General features: G+C 56.0%; 2 protein-coding genes across 19 annotated transcripts in view; one reads left to right on the forward strand and one right to left on the reverse strand.

Annotated features, from left to right (window-relative positions):
• Window positions 1–60: 60 nt before the first annotated feature.
• CUTA (cutA divalent cation tolerance homolog) lies at window positions 61–1639 on the reverse strand. Of its 3 annotated transcripts, XM_027525174.1 has the most exons (7): window positions 1547–1631; window positions 1414–1465; window positions 947–1155; window positions 736–795; window positions 580–625; window positions 402–451; window positions 61–285 (listed from the first exon to the last, which is right to left on the reverse strand). In XM_027525174.1, exons 2-7 carry the CDS (start codon window positions 1453–1455, stop codon window positions 159–161), a joined length of 534 nt encoding a protein of 177 aa, XP_027380975.1. In that variant the 5' UTR covers window positions 1456–1465; window positions 1547–1631; the 3' UTR covers window positions 61–158. The 3 variants fall into 3 exon arrangements, with proteins under 3 accessions (XP_027380975.1, XP_027380976.1, XP_027380977.1); XM_027525175.1 differs by lacking the exon at window positions 1414–1465 and having other exon boundaries at window positions 1547–1639; XM_027525176.1 differs by lacking the exons at window positions 1414–1465; window positions 1547–1631 and adding an exon at window positions 1315–1402.
• Window positions 1640–2400: 761 nt separating this feature from the next.
• Window positions 2401–15264, forward strand: part of SYNGAP1 (synaptic Ras GTPase activating protein 1) — a 31243-nt gene continuing 18379 nt past the window's right edge. For 10 of the 16 annotated variants that reach the window (XM_027525118.1, XM_027525119.1, XM_027525120.1 and 7 more), the window contains exons 1-3: window positions 3750–3851; window positions 6996–7117; window positions 9238–9343. In XM_027525118.1, coding sequence (XP_027380919.1) covers window positions 3785–3851; window positions 6996–7117; window positions 9238–9343 — 295 coding nt within the window. In that variant the 5' untranslated portion in view covers window positions 3750–3784. Of the gene's footprint in view, window positions 2594–3749; window positions 3852–5715; window positions 5788–6995; window positions 7118–9237; window positions 9344–11487; window positions 11543–11638; window positions 11705–11777; window positions 15244–15264 lie in introns of those variants that run through there. The other 6 variants (XM_027525124.1, XM_027525121.1, XM_027525132.1 and 3 more) reach the window with 6 other exon arrangements.

The following is a 15264-nucleotide window of genomic DNA, read 5'->3' on the forward strand; positions in this document are numbered from 1 at the left end:
CTAGAAGCACTTCTGATCTTCCCAACCAAATTCACTTTTTGACAAAGAAAAAAGAAAATGGAAGAGAGAACTAAAAACGGGATTTATTAAGAGTCCAGTCATCACAAGGTAGGAGTGTTGATATTTATGAGGGAAACCATGGCAAGAACAAAGGTTCATCACAGCGGGGCTGTACTGGAGTCAGGAACCGACTCTGTAACCTGGCGCACCCACTGCAGGTACGGGGAGTTCCCCTGCTCCACAGGCAATGCAATCACCTCAGCCACTTCATAAGGGTGCACAGACCTGTGGAAACGATAGGGGATCAAAGACTTACCCAAAGGAGTCCATCCCCTCAGACTGCCCAGGAAGGCTCACCCCACAGTTTACACCCTCACCTCTACCCACGTCAAAGTTCTCACCGAACAAAATCCGTCAGAGCTGGAACCAAGGAACTTTGGGTTTTGATCATCTGAGGGGTGAAGATAAACATGGCTGAATCAGGGGGTGAACTTGATTCCAGGATCTGGGATGAGGGATAAGGGGTCAAAGTAAATGGTCAGGGAATTAAGTTTTTGTCAGGTAGGAAACATTTCTCACCATCAGCACTTCACTGTCCTCTTCAATCTTTCCTTTCCACTCATAGCTGAAAAGGTCAGGGAGAGAGTGTTGTGGGAGCAAAGATTTCCCTCAAGGTAAAAGACTACCAGTCAGCCCTTTGAGTTAGGTTAACCCTCCAACCCCTAATTGACTCACATGGATGTAATCTGAGGGACAAGGTTGACGCAGGCTGCTAGGCGCTTCTCCACCACAGCCCTGAAGGTGAAGAGAGAGCACCGTTTAAAGGCCCCATGACCCGATTTTTGCACTGGCAAAAATTCCCAGAGACAGGCGGGAAGCAGCGGGAGGCGCTCCCCCAACTCTCCCTTCATAAGCACCTTTCCTCGCTTCACACTAAAGTCCCCACCTGGCGATCTCCTTGGCGACCTTCTCGTTGGGGCAGGTGACAAAGGCCGCAGAGACCGAGCCGGGGACATAGGCGGAGCCCGAGGCCGACGAGGGCTGGGCCGGGGGACTTCCTGAAGCCATGGACAGCAGGGCTCGGGGTAGCAACAGAAGGCGAGAGGCTGCAGGCAGCAGTGTCGGCATCCAAAACAGCGACAGCAGCAGAGCGGCCTAAGGGCAGGGGGTGGATTCGGGGTCGTATAAACACCCCAGCAAAACTGCACCCCGGAACACTTCGCTTGCATAAACACTCAGGCCCTCCCTCTTCTGCATCCCGAAGGAAAATATTCCTGAAACCAAGAGAAGCTTGGAAAATTTAAGGCAAAATACTCAGTTTTCACTCTCTCCTCGGAGGCCAACATCTGGGTTTTGGGGTACGGGTCATGGGCAAAGCTTCGAGGACCGGAAGGGGCGGGGCCGGTCACTCACCCCTCCGCCGAGCAGGAATGTGGGAGCCCGCCCCCGCCTCATGCAGCCTATGCTGGGAGGAGGGTTGAATATCAGAGACCACACGTTACGCGGAGAAAGAACCCCAAAGCCAGGAAGAGAGGCCTCTTCTTACCTGGGCAGCAGCCACGTGATAAGAAAACAGCGCAGACCACGTGACAGTAGAAGCCGGACAACCCTAACCTCCAAAGCCAGCCAATCCTTGCTCCCACGTGGCCCGGTTTGTCCCGCCTCCGGGGGCGGGAGGGGCGAAGAAGGATCCAACCAATCAACACCTGGATCTGCAGACGTGCACGGAAATGGAGCGCCCATTTCCGTGTAAACCGGAAACGGCCAATTGCAGGCTGAGGCGAGCCGCAGCGGCGTTCCACTGTCACGTGAGGGGGCGGGTCGCCTCAGGCAGCGGTACCTCAATGAACTACGCGAAGAGACCAATCGCGGGGCAGCCCCGCAGGCCACATGATGAGAGCCCTAGCGCTGGGAAAGGGGGGCTGGAGACCCCGCAGAATCTATGCGTCAGGTTGTGGAGTCGGGGCTCATCCTTAAACCCCGGAATGTGCCTAGTAACAGCCCTGTTCCTGAGGCCTTAAGGAATGACAGGGTCTTAGGAGATTGAACCTCAGGGCCGGGGGGGGGGGGGGGGGGTTGGGGGGGTGAAGAGAGCGCCCCCTGCCATTTTGGTTAGGACTGACAGATTCTTGAGTTGGGGAATGCACAAGTATAATCTGAGAAACCATCTGTCTCTGGTTATAGGAGGAAGTGATTAGGCAGGCAGGGCATGGCAAGACCACGGCTAGGTGGAAAGATGCATTTTAAAAGAACGGAGTAAGACCCTGTAAGTGGGATAGACAGTGATTAAAATGGGGCGCCTCAGCCTTAACTGAAGCCCCAAAACTGCAGGCAGACTTGTGAATCGATAGAGGGGGTGGGGGAGAGGAGGGTTGCAGGTTGGGGGTATGAAGAAGACACCAGGAAGTAGTGATGGTCCTTTTATCCCTTACCCCTTCCTATTTCACTCTCTGGGTCTGGTCTACGTCTCAGCCTTGGGTCTCCTTCCCTTAACCCATCCCCCTAGGAGCCAGGACCTGCCCTACATAACCTCCCTGGGGCCCAAGCACATCCTGTGACCCAAAAATGGAGGGGCCAATGAGAGGAGAAATAGGTGAGAGGAGGCAGGGAGAAAAAGGCTCTGCCACTTTCCCTACCTAGTATTCCCCCTCCTTCCTGGGTCTGGGGTCTCTGGTCTGCTGGATGGGTATAACTGGGCATTTCCCAGGCTGAGTTCTCTCATACCTACCACTCTGGGTTGGAGGTCTCCCTGAGATCTCTGTCTCTGGAGTTTGTCTCTGAGGGATCTCTATGGGGTCTTTTAGTATCCGTATCTTTTATGGGACTGAATGTCCTTGTTTTTTGTTTGCGGGGGGAGGTTTCTGGGTCTGCAATCACCCTCTCTCTGAAGTATTAAAATTTCTTTTTTATGTGTTTGGGGTCTCTGAGTTCATCTCTGGGCTAGCAGAGTGTCTCTTTTGCCCCCCACCCCGCCAACCAAGGTCTGGAGTTTCTGTGTCTTTGAGTTATCAGCCTCTGAGTCTGCAGTTTCTTTTCTCTGAGATCTAAGTCTGGGGTCTCTGATATCTCTCAGTGGGTCTGAGTTCTCAAAGACCTAATTTCAGGTCTGGATTCTTTCTGAATCTGGTCTCATCTTTTCCTTTGAGTCTAGGTCTTAGATCTCAGTCCCTGAAATCACTGTTTAAGTCTGGTGTCTTAAGATTTCTGTAGCTATGAAGAAGCTTTTTGAGACTGAATGCTCAGATTTTGACCTTTGACCCATCTGGGGGGGTGGTCTGGGGTCTGTTTTCTGAGATTGGGGCCTCTTTTCCTCTAGGCTTAGGGTTTGTGCCTCAGATTATCCCCTGCGCCACCCCCCCCCCCCACCCCCAGGTGGCAAGGTATCTTTGTGGGTCTGGAGCCTCCCCATATCAGGGTCTGGGGTCTGCATCTTTAGAACCGTTCTCTTTCTGTCGGGAGAGTTTTTGAGTCGGGGTCTCTCCCTCCTTGGCTCTCACTGAGTAGGGGTGGGGGCTGCAGGGACTCTCTCTCCTCCTCCTCCTGCTCTCCTCTCGCTCGCTCCCCCGCCCCCCCTCTCTCTCTCTCTCTCTCCCGGCTGCCGCTGCTGCCGTTGGCTCCTCTTCTCCTCCTCCTCCTCTCTCTCCACCTCTCTGCCTCTCTCCGCTCCTCTCTCCTCCTCTCTCCTCCTCCTCCTCCACCTCCTCCTCCTTCTCCCCCTCTCTCTCCCCCTCTTTCTCTCTTCTCTTTCTCCCCTGGCCCCCCCGCCCCCTCCCCCCCAGGCCTGATGAGCAGGTCTCGCGCCTCCATCCATCGGGGGAGCATCCCCGCGATGTCCTATGCCCCCTTCAGAGGTACGGTGGTGAGGGGAGGGGGAGGACCAGTTGGGGGGGAGAAGGGGGGAGGGGCGGGGGGGGGCTGGGCAGAACTGGGGCCAGGGAGGGGAGCAGCTGAAATGGAAGGAGAGAGGAGGACTCGGAAGGCAGGGATGGGAGCAATGGGGAAGGAGGGATTGGAGGATAGGGGTAAATAGGGACCGGAGGGGCCAAGAAACAGGCCTTGAAGGGGGCTGAGGGGGAAACGATGAAGGGAAAAGAGATCGCCAGAGAAGGTGGGAAGATAGAAGGGTAGGGTTGGGGGAAGAGCTGCAGAAATAATTTGGAGGTGGGAGCTGAGAGATGAGGAAAATATCAAGGAAATAGAATGACAGAGTCTTAGGAGAGGGACTAGGAGGGGAAAATGAAGAAAATTAAAACATAGGGGTGAAAATAGCAGCCAAGAAGATGAGGGCTAGGATCTGGTGGGGTCTCAGAGTATGGTAGGGGGTAGAAAAAGACAGGAGATGGAGGGAGAAGAGAGGGGGCCAGATGGAGAGAGAGGGAGGCAGTAGGGGGGTGGCGGGGAATGGAGGGTCCAGATGGAGGGAAGAGAGGAGAGAGAATGGGGAATGGGTTTGGGGGAGGAGAGACCAGGGCAGGGGGAGGGCCAAATTCGGTATGTGTTTATTGGTGGGGAGGGGGGCAATACAAGTGAAACTGAGTGCTGGTAGTAGGGGCAGATTAAGACCCGGCCCCAGACTCAGGCCCTCATTAAGGCCCTTGAGCATTGAAACGTAATCCCTGGGGGCTTATCCACTTCCTTCACTTCACCACTTTCACCCCTCCCCCACCTCCAGTCCTTATTTCCATTCCCCCTCCCTCTGGTGTCCACCACCTATATCTTTCCCCACATATGGTGTCCGTTCCTTATATGAGTCCCCCTTCTGTCCTTCCCCTGTATCAGTCCCTGCTCTGGTGCCCCTTCTCTCTCTCCCTCTCTTCCGCCTGGTAGTCCTTTATATCTCTACCACCTCTCCACCCCCTCCTTCTTGGCCCCCTCGTCTTAATGTCCCTATTATGTCCCCCTCACTTCCTTTGGGCCCTTCTGGTGTATTCCCTTGTCCCTAAAGATTTACCATCATCTCTGACTCTTACTCCCTTAGATCCATTCCTGTTATTTCTTCTCCACCCCATCCCTTCTTCCCCACCCCATTCCCTATCTTATCACAAGTCTGTGCCTACTTACTTTCCCCTAAGACCCCATCTCTTATCACCCATTCCTCTTCTCTCGTCTCCTCTCCTTCCTGGGCTGTTGGAGATTTGGGGAGCAAAGACACCAGTTTTGACAGTTGGAACAGGACCTACAAGAGATCCCCATCTGAGCCCCATGGAAGTGTTCATCCTAGCAAACCTTCCCCCTTTCTTAACTGCGTCCTTCTGTCTCTTGCATCTGCCTCCCAGAATCATCCTGCGTCCAGGCAGTGTTTGTGTATGTGTGTATTCCAGAGTTGCTCCTAAGTGAAGTTCCCCGTGTCCTTCCCCACTCCCAGGAGGAGGGTGTCCCCTGAAGTCTAACTGTCCTCCCTGTGGCTGCTGTCTGACCCAGTCCCTCCTATAATGATGATGTGAATCAACAGATGTCCCCTCTGGGAGTCCTCGGGGTCTGACTGCAGTGGGCATGTTTCCTGCAGTATCTGCAGTCTCAGAGTCTCAGAGTTTTGGTGATCTCTTTATCTAAAGGGTATGTCTCTGAGGTGGCACTGACAGAGTTTCAAGAGGATTGGGGTTTTTATATACCTGTGTTCAGGGAGTTCACCTCTGTCTCTGACCTGCAGATTGGGTAAATTTGAACCATGTTTACAGACAGGGGCTAGATTTTTTAACACTCTGCTACTCATAGCTTTTAGTTGGAATGAAGTTCACTGGCCAGTTCTTTTCCTGCAATATTCCCATGATTAATTATCCTGGAAAGGTAAGGGGATTTGATCTTTTTTCCTCTAAACTCTCTGTCACCCTCATTCCTTAAGCTTCTTTTCTATCACGCTGATGTCATCAATTTGATCTCTCTGACTTCTAGAGGGCCTGCCCACTATGCCGCCATGATGGTGTGTAGCACTGGGGTTTAAAGGAGAGGCACTTTGCACGCACAGGGGTGTGGAAGAACAGCAGAATCAGGGGAGGGGCGACCCTTAGTCTACTACTTGTGGAAGTTTTGTCCCCATCCCCAGCCTCTATGTCACAGGCCTGGGTCTTTCATTCTTCCCTCCCCTCTTCCTTCCTCAGGCTTCTCACGGTGCCTTGGGGAGGTTCCTACTTGAGGAGTTGGCTTCCATCCTGTCCATGGAGACTGGGGAGGTGGGATAGGGGACAGTATTGAATCTTTGACCTCTGGGCATGGAGTAGGGGAAGAGATCAACTCAGTATTCATGCAAACAAGGGCATATTTCCTGCCTCCTCAGTCCCCAACCCTTCCACAGCCAGATACCAACAAGACCCATCCTTCCTCTCCCACCAGCAGAAGCAGCTCTTTCCCTGAAGGATAAAGCAGAGTTGGGCTGGGGAGGAGGGAGTGAAGGAAAGCAGAGAGGCAGGAGAGGAGGCCCTCTCAGGATTCTGACCCTGGGAATAAGTCAGTTGCTCACTCCCTTTCTTTTCTAGACATTTAGCTTTTAGTCTCATGACCCAAATGTTCCTACATCCCCATCCTTCTTCCCATAGCTCTGTAGGCTTCCGTACTCTCTTGCAGATGGGTGGGGCCACCTTCCAAATCCTCGTCTTCTGCAGCTATCTGGTTGCCCTTCCTCTTCCCAGACACTTGCCACCAACCTTCTGGTATTTTTCTTCCGCCAGTTTTGCTGGACCCTCCGCCTTTTGACTTTTCAGAAGTGGATGGAGAGCTCCTTCCCCTTTCTCTGCCTCCAAACTCACACTCTGTCAGGATATCATTCCCCTCTGAACCACTCCTCTGTATTTTCTTCTGCCAAGTCTACTGAGCCCCTCAGCTCCCACCGCCCCAGCCAGAGAAGCTTATCTTCTGTTCCTCTATAGTTTTCAGGGGCCTCACCCCCTTCTATGATCTCCTTAAGGTGGGTGGGGGCCCCTTGTTCCCCTTTATGGACTCTTCTGTCCCCTGAACGCATAGAGCTTCCCTTACGGTTTCTGTGTATCTCTGCCCCCTAGATGTACGGGGACCCCCTATGCACCGAACCCAATACGTTCACTCCCCGTATGATCGTCCTGGTTGGAACCCTCGGTTCTGCATCATCTCGGGGAACCAGCTTCTCATGCTGGATGAGGACGAGGTGAGCAGGGTGGGAAGGCTGGGAAGAGACCTCTGGGTCGCATGGGAAAATGTGAGAGAAGGATGGGAGAATCCTCATTTGCAAAGGGACGTGAGACACAGAGATGGCAAAGGGAAAGATACTGGCAAGTGGTGGGAGGAGGGTGGCCTTGAGACTTGGTTGAGACGTCAGAAGGGGCAGGGGTTCTTTCCCTTGGCCAGGGGGGTCTTTGAGGGCCATGTGCAGTGATGGGGAGGAGCTATGGTTCTAAAGATTTGGGGGTGCCTTCTGTTTTCACCCTGCTCCTATTGTGGGATAGGTTAGGCTAAGAAATGGAAACAAAAGGGCTTGGAGGAGGGTGAAGACATGGATCACTTTGGAGGGAACAGCTCCCTCTCCTCTCTCCATACTGAGCAAGCCTCATCACTGACCACTCCCCATCCTTTCCCTGGCATGGGGCAGAGTGCATGGACTCAGAGTGGGGTCTCTGAGGGAACTGGGAAGGGGCTGCAGGGTACAAGGAGAGATGATGGAGAGCAGTAGGTCTGGGCCTCGATGGTGGTGAAGACAGGGAAGCCTGAGATCAGGGTTTAGAGAGATGCTGAGAGGGCTTTTGCCAGGGACACGGGGAAGGAATATGAGGGAAGAGATACCTGGGGGGTGAGGGGAACTGGGAATATGGGAAGTTGTCTAAAGGAGTCAGAGTGGGATAGAGGCAAGGACCAGCCAAATTGGAAGATGTGAAATGAACAGAGCATCCTTGGAGGTAGCAGCCATGCAGTATGATTAGAGATCCAGGGGAGTGTGGGTTCTGGTTTTGGAGTCAGGTCAGCAGTAGAGCATCCATCGGAGGAAACAGAAGATGTGACTCTGAAGAATGGATCCCCAGAGGTGTGATTCAGGCGGTGGGGGTGACTTAGGTAAGCTTTAGAGAGTGATAGGATAACCTGCAAGACCAGAGAGGTGGTGAGAGATATGTCCCAAAAGCTGTCGGGAAGGGTGTAGTGAGGCAGGGTTAGAACTGGAGTTGAGGTTAACCAGAGTTTCGAGGAATCTGGGGGGCAAGTGAGTGTGGAGAGAGGCCTGGGTAGAGAGCTTCCCAGGCACAGAGTCAAGTTGAAGCCTCGTCCAGGGAGGACATGGTGACTCAAGGGAAGGGTGCTTTGGGGAGTCCAAGTGTTAGGCACTGGGGGCCAATTTGAATGGTCACTAGTCGTGGCCAAGCGTTTGGGGTCTGTAGGATGAATGGGGGAACTGGAGACTGTGTGAGAATGAAGAGGTTGGACAGTGGGTGGGAGAATGAAGGAATGAGAGAGATGGGGACAGACAGGTCCAGAGGACTGGTGGCTAGAAACTGAGGTAGGAAGGGTGTGGAGGGGGGCCTGGAATGGCAGTGTGCAGGGCCACAGGGAACTGGAATTGGCTGGGTTGTGGAGCCCAGGCTGGGACTAGTGGGGTGGGTGGTTCTTGAAGGGGTGGAGATTGGCGGGGTGGAGAGGGGAAGGTTAGGAAGGAGGTGGCCAGGGAGACTTGGGGATGAGGCTTAGGGAGAGGTAATGGCTAAAGCGAGGTGAGCTAGGCTGAAGGGGTGGCCATGGAAGGCGATGAAAGGTGGGGGGGAGGTGACCAGGCCCTCAAGGGGGTGGGGAGATTGGGTCCCATTCTGGCCGCAAGCCTGGCCGTGGGAGGGAGACAAGCTGTGGATCCTGATTATAAATGCAGCTTCTGCTACCCCCGTGACAGCCACGGAGGGAGGGAAGGGGGTGAGGGCGGTGGGAGGTTGGGAGGAGAACAGGGAGAATGGAGGAACTGAAGGTCAAGGGGAAAGTGGATTTGGGGAGCAGCAAAGGCCAGAGTGGTTGCGGGGATTCCCTGGAGGGTGTTTCAAAAGACATGGTGGAAGAAAAGAGGAGGGTGGGACGGGAGGGGATAAGCAGACTCGGAGAGAGAAAGCAATGAGAAATCCACTCACCCCGAGACACCTAAAAGAGTACGAGACACCTAAAAAGAGTACGGAGGGGCGGGGGCAGGTGGTCAGACTGGTGGGAAGGGAGGCTCAGCCTCCTCTGGTGGGGAAGAGAAAGAAGAGGGACGGCCTGGGCCCGCGAGGTCTGACGCCCCCCCTCCACCGCATCCCCTAGATACACCCCCTTCTGATCCGGGACCGGAGGAGCGAGTCCAGTCGCAACAAACTGCTGAGACGCACGGTCTCCGTGCCGGTGGAGGGGCGGCCCCACGGCGAGCATGGTACGGCGGCCGAGCAGGCTCTCGTACCCCGAACAGGCGCGGGGAGGGGGCTGCGGGGGCCTGGGTGCAGGGGAGGGGGCGTCCGGGGCCGGGAGGGGGCGGAGACGAAGTCTCGCACCGTGTGGGAGCCCGGGCAGAGCCGGCGCCCTCGTCTGGGGTCTGAGCGGGACGCAGGCTGTGGGTGAGAGGCCTCAGCGGTCCTCGCTGTTTCGCTCTCTTTTTCCTCTCCAGCAGCGAAGTTTGACTGTTTCCCCGGTGCTTGTAAAAATAGTCTGCTTAGATCTTTCGCTTCCTGTCCGAGTGTGGCTGCCCCTGCCCCTCCCTGGCCTGGGTCTGGGATCTTGGAGAGAATGACCTAGTTCCCGCCCTGCCCCCAGACCTCTGCCCCACCCCCCACGCTCCTGATTCTTCTCCCAGACCTTCTGGCCTGGGGACCCTCCCTCTTGCCCCCTTTTCTTTTTCTCATCAGCTGTTTTTATTTTTCTGCAATTCTGTCACCCTCTTCTGCTTTCCTCCCTGATTTCTCTTATTTTCTCTGTCGCTCTTGGGTCGTCTGCCTCTCCCCTGTGTTCTCGGTGGAACTCCGTCAGACCCCCAGTCTCATCTCCTTTCTGTCTGTCTGTGGAGCTATGTGCTCAGTCTGTCTCTCCAACTCTCCCTCTCTCCATCTGTCTCTTCCCCTCCCTCCCTCTTTCTGCCCCCCCCATCCACCCCCCTCTTTAGTCATTTAAAAAAAGATTTTTGTCTTCCTGAGAAGTTCGCTTAAAAGGTTTCCATGGGAACAGTGAGGGGAGATGAAGGCAGAGAACAGAGATCTGCAGCCAAGGTGCAGAGAGACGCCCTCAGCCCCCAGAAACCCCCTTGTCACTGCCCCCTACCACTGTGTCCCCCTTCCAGGACCAAGGGTCCAGGTCCTTCATCCCCTCAATCCCTGGTGACCCCTTTATTCTACCAGCATCCCCCCTCCCCTCAGGGATCCAGGCTTCCAGTTTCTCTTCCGTAGAGCTAGTGGCCTGTCTCCATCCTTTGGCTCCCTTCAGCCCTCTCTGATAGGCTCAGGCCTTACTGCTCTTGGGGGCCAGTTCTGGGACCCTGGGTGGATCGCTGGCCAGGGGTGTGTGTCATTGTCATGGAAACTTGTGACCATGGGGGCGTGTGGGTAGCACATTTCTGTGAGGCAAAGCCAGGTGGTGCTGCTGGTGGTGGTGGAATGTGTATAGAGAATGTGTGTGATGTCTGTCACATCTGTGTGTGTGTGTGTGAAAGAGAGAGTCAGTCATGTCCATGCCTGGGAAAGGTTTGTGTCCATGTGTGCATACCTGTGTGTCCAGGCCAGAATGGTCACATGCTCATGGAGCATGTTTGTTATATATCTGGTGGTGGGCGTCTCTGCCCACATATTCCCCTTCTATCTTCTTACTGTCACTCCTCAGGGTCTGGGGTCTCTCGTGTGGGTCTCTTGTGTGTTAGGGAGGAGGGCACTCATGTATGTTTGGAACTGGGGATGGTGTGTGGAGGAGTTTGTGTTGGAAGTTCAGTAAGGGCTGGGAGGGGGTCCAGGGATATATATATTTGGGGGGAGTGTTTAGTGAAAGAGTTGCTGGCTGGTGAACGTTTGGGGTTCTCAGGGGGACGTGGAGTGTGTAAAGGGAGTGGAGAATGTGCAAGGAACCTAGAAGTTTTGGGACCCTGGGGGCCTGGGTCCGAGGTCTGTGTAGAGGCTGTGGACTCTCGAGCCCAGGAGAGGTCGCCGGACCTTCAAGGGGCATCGGCATTCAGGGCTCCTCCTCTCCTGGGTGGAGCCGCCGCCCCTCATTCCCTCCGTGGTTTCGATGGGGGGTCCAGCTCAGGAAGGGATGGTGGGAGGCCCGGTTGGTTTTGGGGGTCCCTTCGCCCCCCTCCCGCATCTCTCTCGCTCTGTCTCCGGGCGACGGGGCTCGTGACAGAGGCGGCCACGGCAGCAGCGGTCGCCTAGCAACGGCGGCGGGGCCCGGGCAACGGCGGCAGCGGCGGGAGCGGCGGCGGAGGGAGCCGTTCCCGCGGCCGTCACCGCGCGGCCGTCCCGGCCGTCCCGGGCCCCGCCGCCGCCCCCACCGCGCCGGGCGGCGCGAGCCGGGCCGCGCCGCCCCCTCTCCTGCCGCACCCGCCCCTCCCCCGCTGGGGAGCCCCCCCTCCCGACCCTCCGGGGGGCGGTGCGAGGTAAGGGCGGGGCCGGGCGGACGAGGAGCGCGTGGGGGGGCGCCGCGCTCGAGGGGGCGCGCGTGTGCGTGGGCGCGGGGCGGGGGTGGGGAGGCCGCGGCGGCGGCGGCGGCTGCTCCCTCCGCATGTTCTCGCTGCATCTACCGAGTGGGGGGAGTTATGGTAACTGGCGGGGGGCAGCGGAGGCGGGGGGTCGGAAACTGGCCTCGTAGGACCAGTCTCCGGAGCGCGCGGGGGCGGCCGGTGTAGGGTGGTCTTGGAGCCCCTCGGTGGAGGCGGCAGCCCTGGTGTCCGCGTGTGTGTCGGTGTCCAGGCTTGTGTCTCCTGTGTGTTAGTGCCATGTGCACACGGGGCCCATTCCTCGCGTGCACATGTGCAGCCAGCCTTTTGCAACCTGTCCTGCCCTCGGCTTGCTTCCTACCTAAGGCTTTGCTGGCTGCCCCGGCTTGGGGGGCAGCCCTTGGCCATACTGGTCCCTGTCACCTCTGACCCTGAGAATGCATGTCCCTGGCTGGGGCTCGCCTTCTGTCAGTCTCCTGTGTGTGGGGATGTGTGGCTGCATGAGGAGGATTTCTGTGTCCCTGGTGGCAGGTGTGTGTCTTTGCATGTGTGTTCCATCATTGGCCTGGGGATCTGTGTCAGTCCCAGCATGGGTGTCCAGGGTGTGTCTGGATGTGGGTGGTATGCAAGTGGGGGGAGAGAGTAAGTGTGTGTGAGTGTATTCTTTGGAATCCTACCATGTATGAAACACCTTTGGGCTAGCAGGTGTGAGCCCCTGCTCCGTTAGGGAGTGAGGACAGGAAAGCTAGCTGAAAAGGGAAAGAGTGGGGTAAAGACGAAAAGCGGGGAGTTGGGGGAGAGGAGGACTGAGAGAGGCTTGGCGAGGAGAGGGAATGGCTGAAGAGGATTTGGGCAGGTGGGACTTGGTGGTGTCAGGTTGAGAAGAGAGGAGAGAGAAGGTGGGGAACTGGCTGGAGCTGGTGGAGAAGGGGCCTGGGAGTGGGGGGGCAGCGCAGGGGCAAGAGAGTCAGGCCTTCCCATGAAGCGGTCGCTGAGAGGAGAGTGGCGGCTAGGCCTGGGGCTTGTGTGGGCCTGTAGGATCGGGCTTGGCTGGCTCAGGAGAGGCCATCCTAGAGGCCGGCTCCCAGTGAGGCCTGGCACAGCAGGACCTGCTGGTAGAGGTGCCCGTTCCTCTCCAGCTCTGTTCCTCCACCTGCTTTGGCAGCCTTCCTCCGGGGCTCCCCTTGAGAGCTGCCAGCAGGGTGTGACGGGGAAGAAAGGCCAAAGGGAAGGTTAGCGGTTTGGGCGATTGGAGGATATGGGGAGATTCTGTGGGTGATGGCAAGATTAGAGAGGTTGGAGAGGTGGGAGTGCAAGCCCTTGCTGTGTGTGTGAGTGAGTGCAATTGTGTGTGTATACAGGGTGTGTACATGTGTGGGTGTGTGCACAATGCCTGTGTTACGGGTCTGTGTAGGTGGCTGTTATGCGTGTGCATGCGTGTATACATCGTGCAGGGATGGGACACGGAGGCCCAGGATCTCGGTGTGTGCTTTTCAGGTTTGCTCTCTGCGTGGACATGGGCCTGTGGCATGTGTTCTGAACATGTCACTGCATGCAGCACTAAGAACAGGATATCCTGTGTTTCTGGTTTTTTTTCATTGTGGCAGTGAGGGTCTTTGTAAGCATATGCGTATGTGGTCTCTGTGTACGTCTGACTTAAATGAGTTTGTGCCTCTTAGTACTTAGTTATATGTGTAAGATTATATTACTTCCAAGAATCAAGCAAACCAATTAGCAAATCCATTCTCCTGTTAATTCTTTAGTTCTAAAGCAGAATTTTAGTGGATTTGAAGTTAGACTTTCTGCCTTTATTACAGGATCTTTTATATGAACATAATGGCTGAACTGCATTATTTGGCATAGAATGAGGCGAGCAGACCTGAGAAAAGCAAAGACTTAGGAAGGAAATACCCTGAACCCTTAGATGCACTGTTGAGTGTGTAACAGAAGGGTAGTTAATACATTTGTTCCTTGATTTTTCTTTATTCTGGTAGCAACACAGGGACTCCTGTGTTGGAGTCAGGAAAGGGCTGGGGAAGAAGGGGTTGTCCTGAGATAGAATGGTTGTGGTTGTACTTTTCCTGTGAATGAAAGATGCTTGTGCTTTGGGGGTATGGGGGTACCTTGATGCAGTCAGAATCTTGGTTTACTTAAGCATGTGTCTTAGAGGTTAAAGTGGCCCCCTCTGTGTGGGGGCCCTGTGTGGGTCTCTGGGTTAAATGTCCTTTTCTGTAATGTGCTGCCTACATAACTGCCCCAGGTCCACACCAGCAGCTCTCATGAGTGTCAGGGTCAAGTATGCACTCCCCTGCTGCAGTGCTCACATATGTCTAAGCATGTGTCCTGTGGGGTATGTGGGCCCCAGGGCCTCAGGATGTGGACCTGTGGCACCGCCACCTCACCATTCTCTGCATGTCTCATAAGCACCTAGATTCCTCTTAATTTTTCGTATTGTGGTTATCATGTATATATGTCCCCCTCCCGACATAGCTCAGTGTATGTTTCTGTGCTCTACACATGTGTTGCTGAGGGACTGACAAGGGTTTCCATGTCATGGGATCCACATTTTTTGTGTGTAGATCTCCTAACACCTGGGTTTTAGAGGCATAGGGAAGCTGGGCAATTTGCAGGCGATTTGCAGTTCAGGAAGCTGACAGTGAAGCTATGGCTGTGGCCCTGGCCCTCCCTTGTTTTGGACGCTAGAGGGTTAACAGGCGGCTCTTCCGGTCCCCCCCACCAGCCTGTAGCTTCTTGTTGCTGTGGAGATGGTAGCCCCGCCCCTGATGCAGCACCTGCCCCCCCATTGGCTGCAGTGGTGACTGTGGGGCTGAGGGGGGAGCCCAGGCCTGGGCAGCCATTCTGGAGCTGGAGCCCGAGCTTGGCATCCCCCCACTTTCATTCTCCTCTAGCTCCTCAGCCCCTCTCAATTCCCTGGCAGCAGAGCCTCAGCTTCCCTCCTCCGAGCTGCCACCCCTCCAGACTCAGAGCCATCCGAGCTTCCTCCGCGTTCACCTCCCCTCCTCCTCTTCGCCCTGCCCTCACTTGGGAGTCTCCCGAGTGCCCACTGCCCATTCTCCCCGCTCCCCTGCGTTTTTCCCCTTCCCCTTCCCCCTTCCCTTCTGACTCCCTGCATCTGCAGTGCACGTGGAGCCAGCCCCTTCTCCCCTCCCCCCTGCCCTTTGCTGTCCCCAGGCTGCTTCCGCTTCCACTCCGCACAGGTCCCTTCCAGGACCTCCCCCTCCAGGCCAGGGAGGGGGTCATGGGAGGCAGTCCTGGCCCTCCAGACAGACAGGGCTTCCATGAGTGGGGTCGCGGGGGAAGATGTGCCCAGTTGAAAGAGGAGGAAAGCCTGCCTCTGGCCCATGACCTTTAACCCGACTTCCCCCCCAGCTGACCCCTTCCTGGGGGTGTGGGCACCAAGAACCTAGGTGCTGTGGCTCTTCGGTGTCCTTTATTCCTGGAGTTTAACTGATGCTCTCAGCCATGCCCCTTTGCTGACTGCCAGCCCCAACCCCAGTCATGGGCCTGAGGCCCCCCACCCCGTCCCCCTCTGGGGGCTCCGGCTCAGGTTCCTTGCCCCCTCCTTCCCGCCGCCAGCCTCTCAGCCGCCGCTGCTCTTCCTGCTGCTTCCCGGGGGGTAGGTGAGGCTGGAGCTGAGGGGC

The sequence above is a fragment of the Bos indicus x Bos taurus genome, chromosome 23 (genome assembly GCF_003369695.1).
Source record: "Bos indicus x Bos taurus breed Angus x Brahman F1 hybrid chromosome 23, Bos_hybrid_MaternalHap_v2.0, whole genome shotgun sequence".
In the NCBI taxonomy this organism is placed as follows: Eukaryota; Metazoa; Chordata; class Mammalia; order Artiodactyla; family Bovidae; genus Bos; species Bos indicus x Bos taurus.

Bases quoted from the DNA above. Each gene is read 5' to 3' on its own strand.
- CUTA (XM_027525174.1), bottom strand. From the start codon at position 1,455: ATGAGGCGGGGGCGGGCTCCCACATTCCTGCTCGGCGGAGGG. The intron at 796-946 runs GTGGGGACTTTA...CTTCACCTTCAG, and splicing joins GTCGCCAAGGAGATCGCCAG to GGCTGTGGTGGAGAAGCGCC. The intron at 626-735 runs GTGAGTCAATTA...TGACCTTTTCAG, and splicing joins GTCCCTCAGATTACATCCAT to CTATGAGTGGAAAGGAAAGA.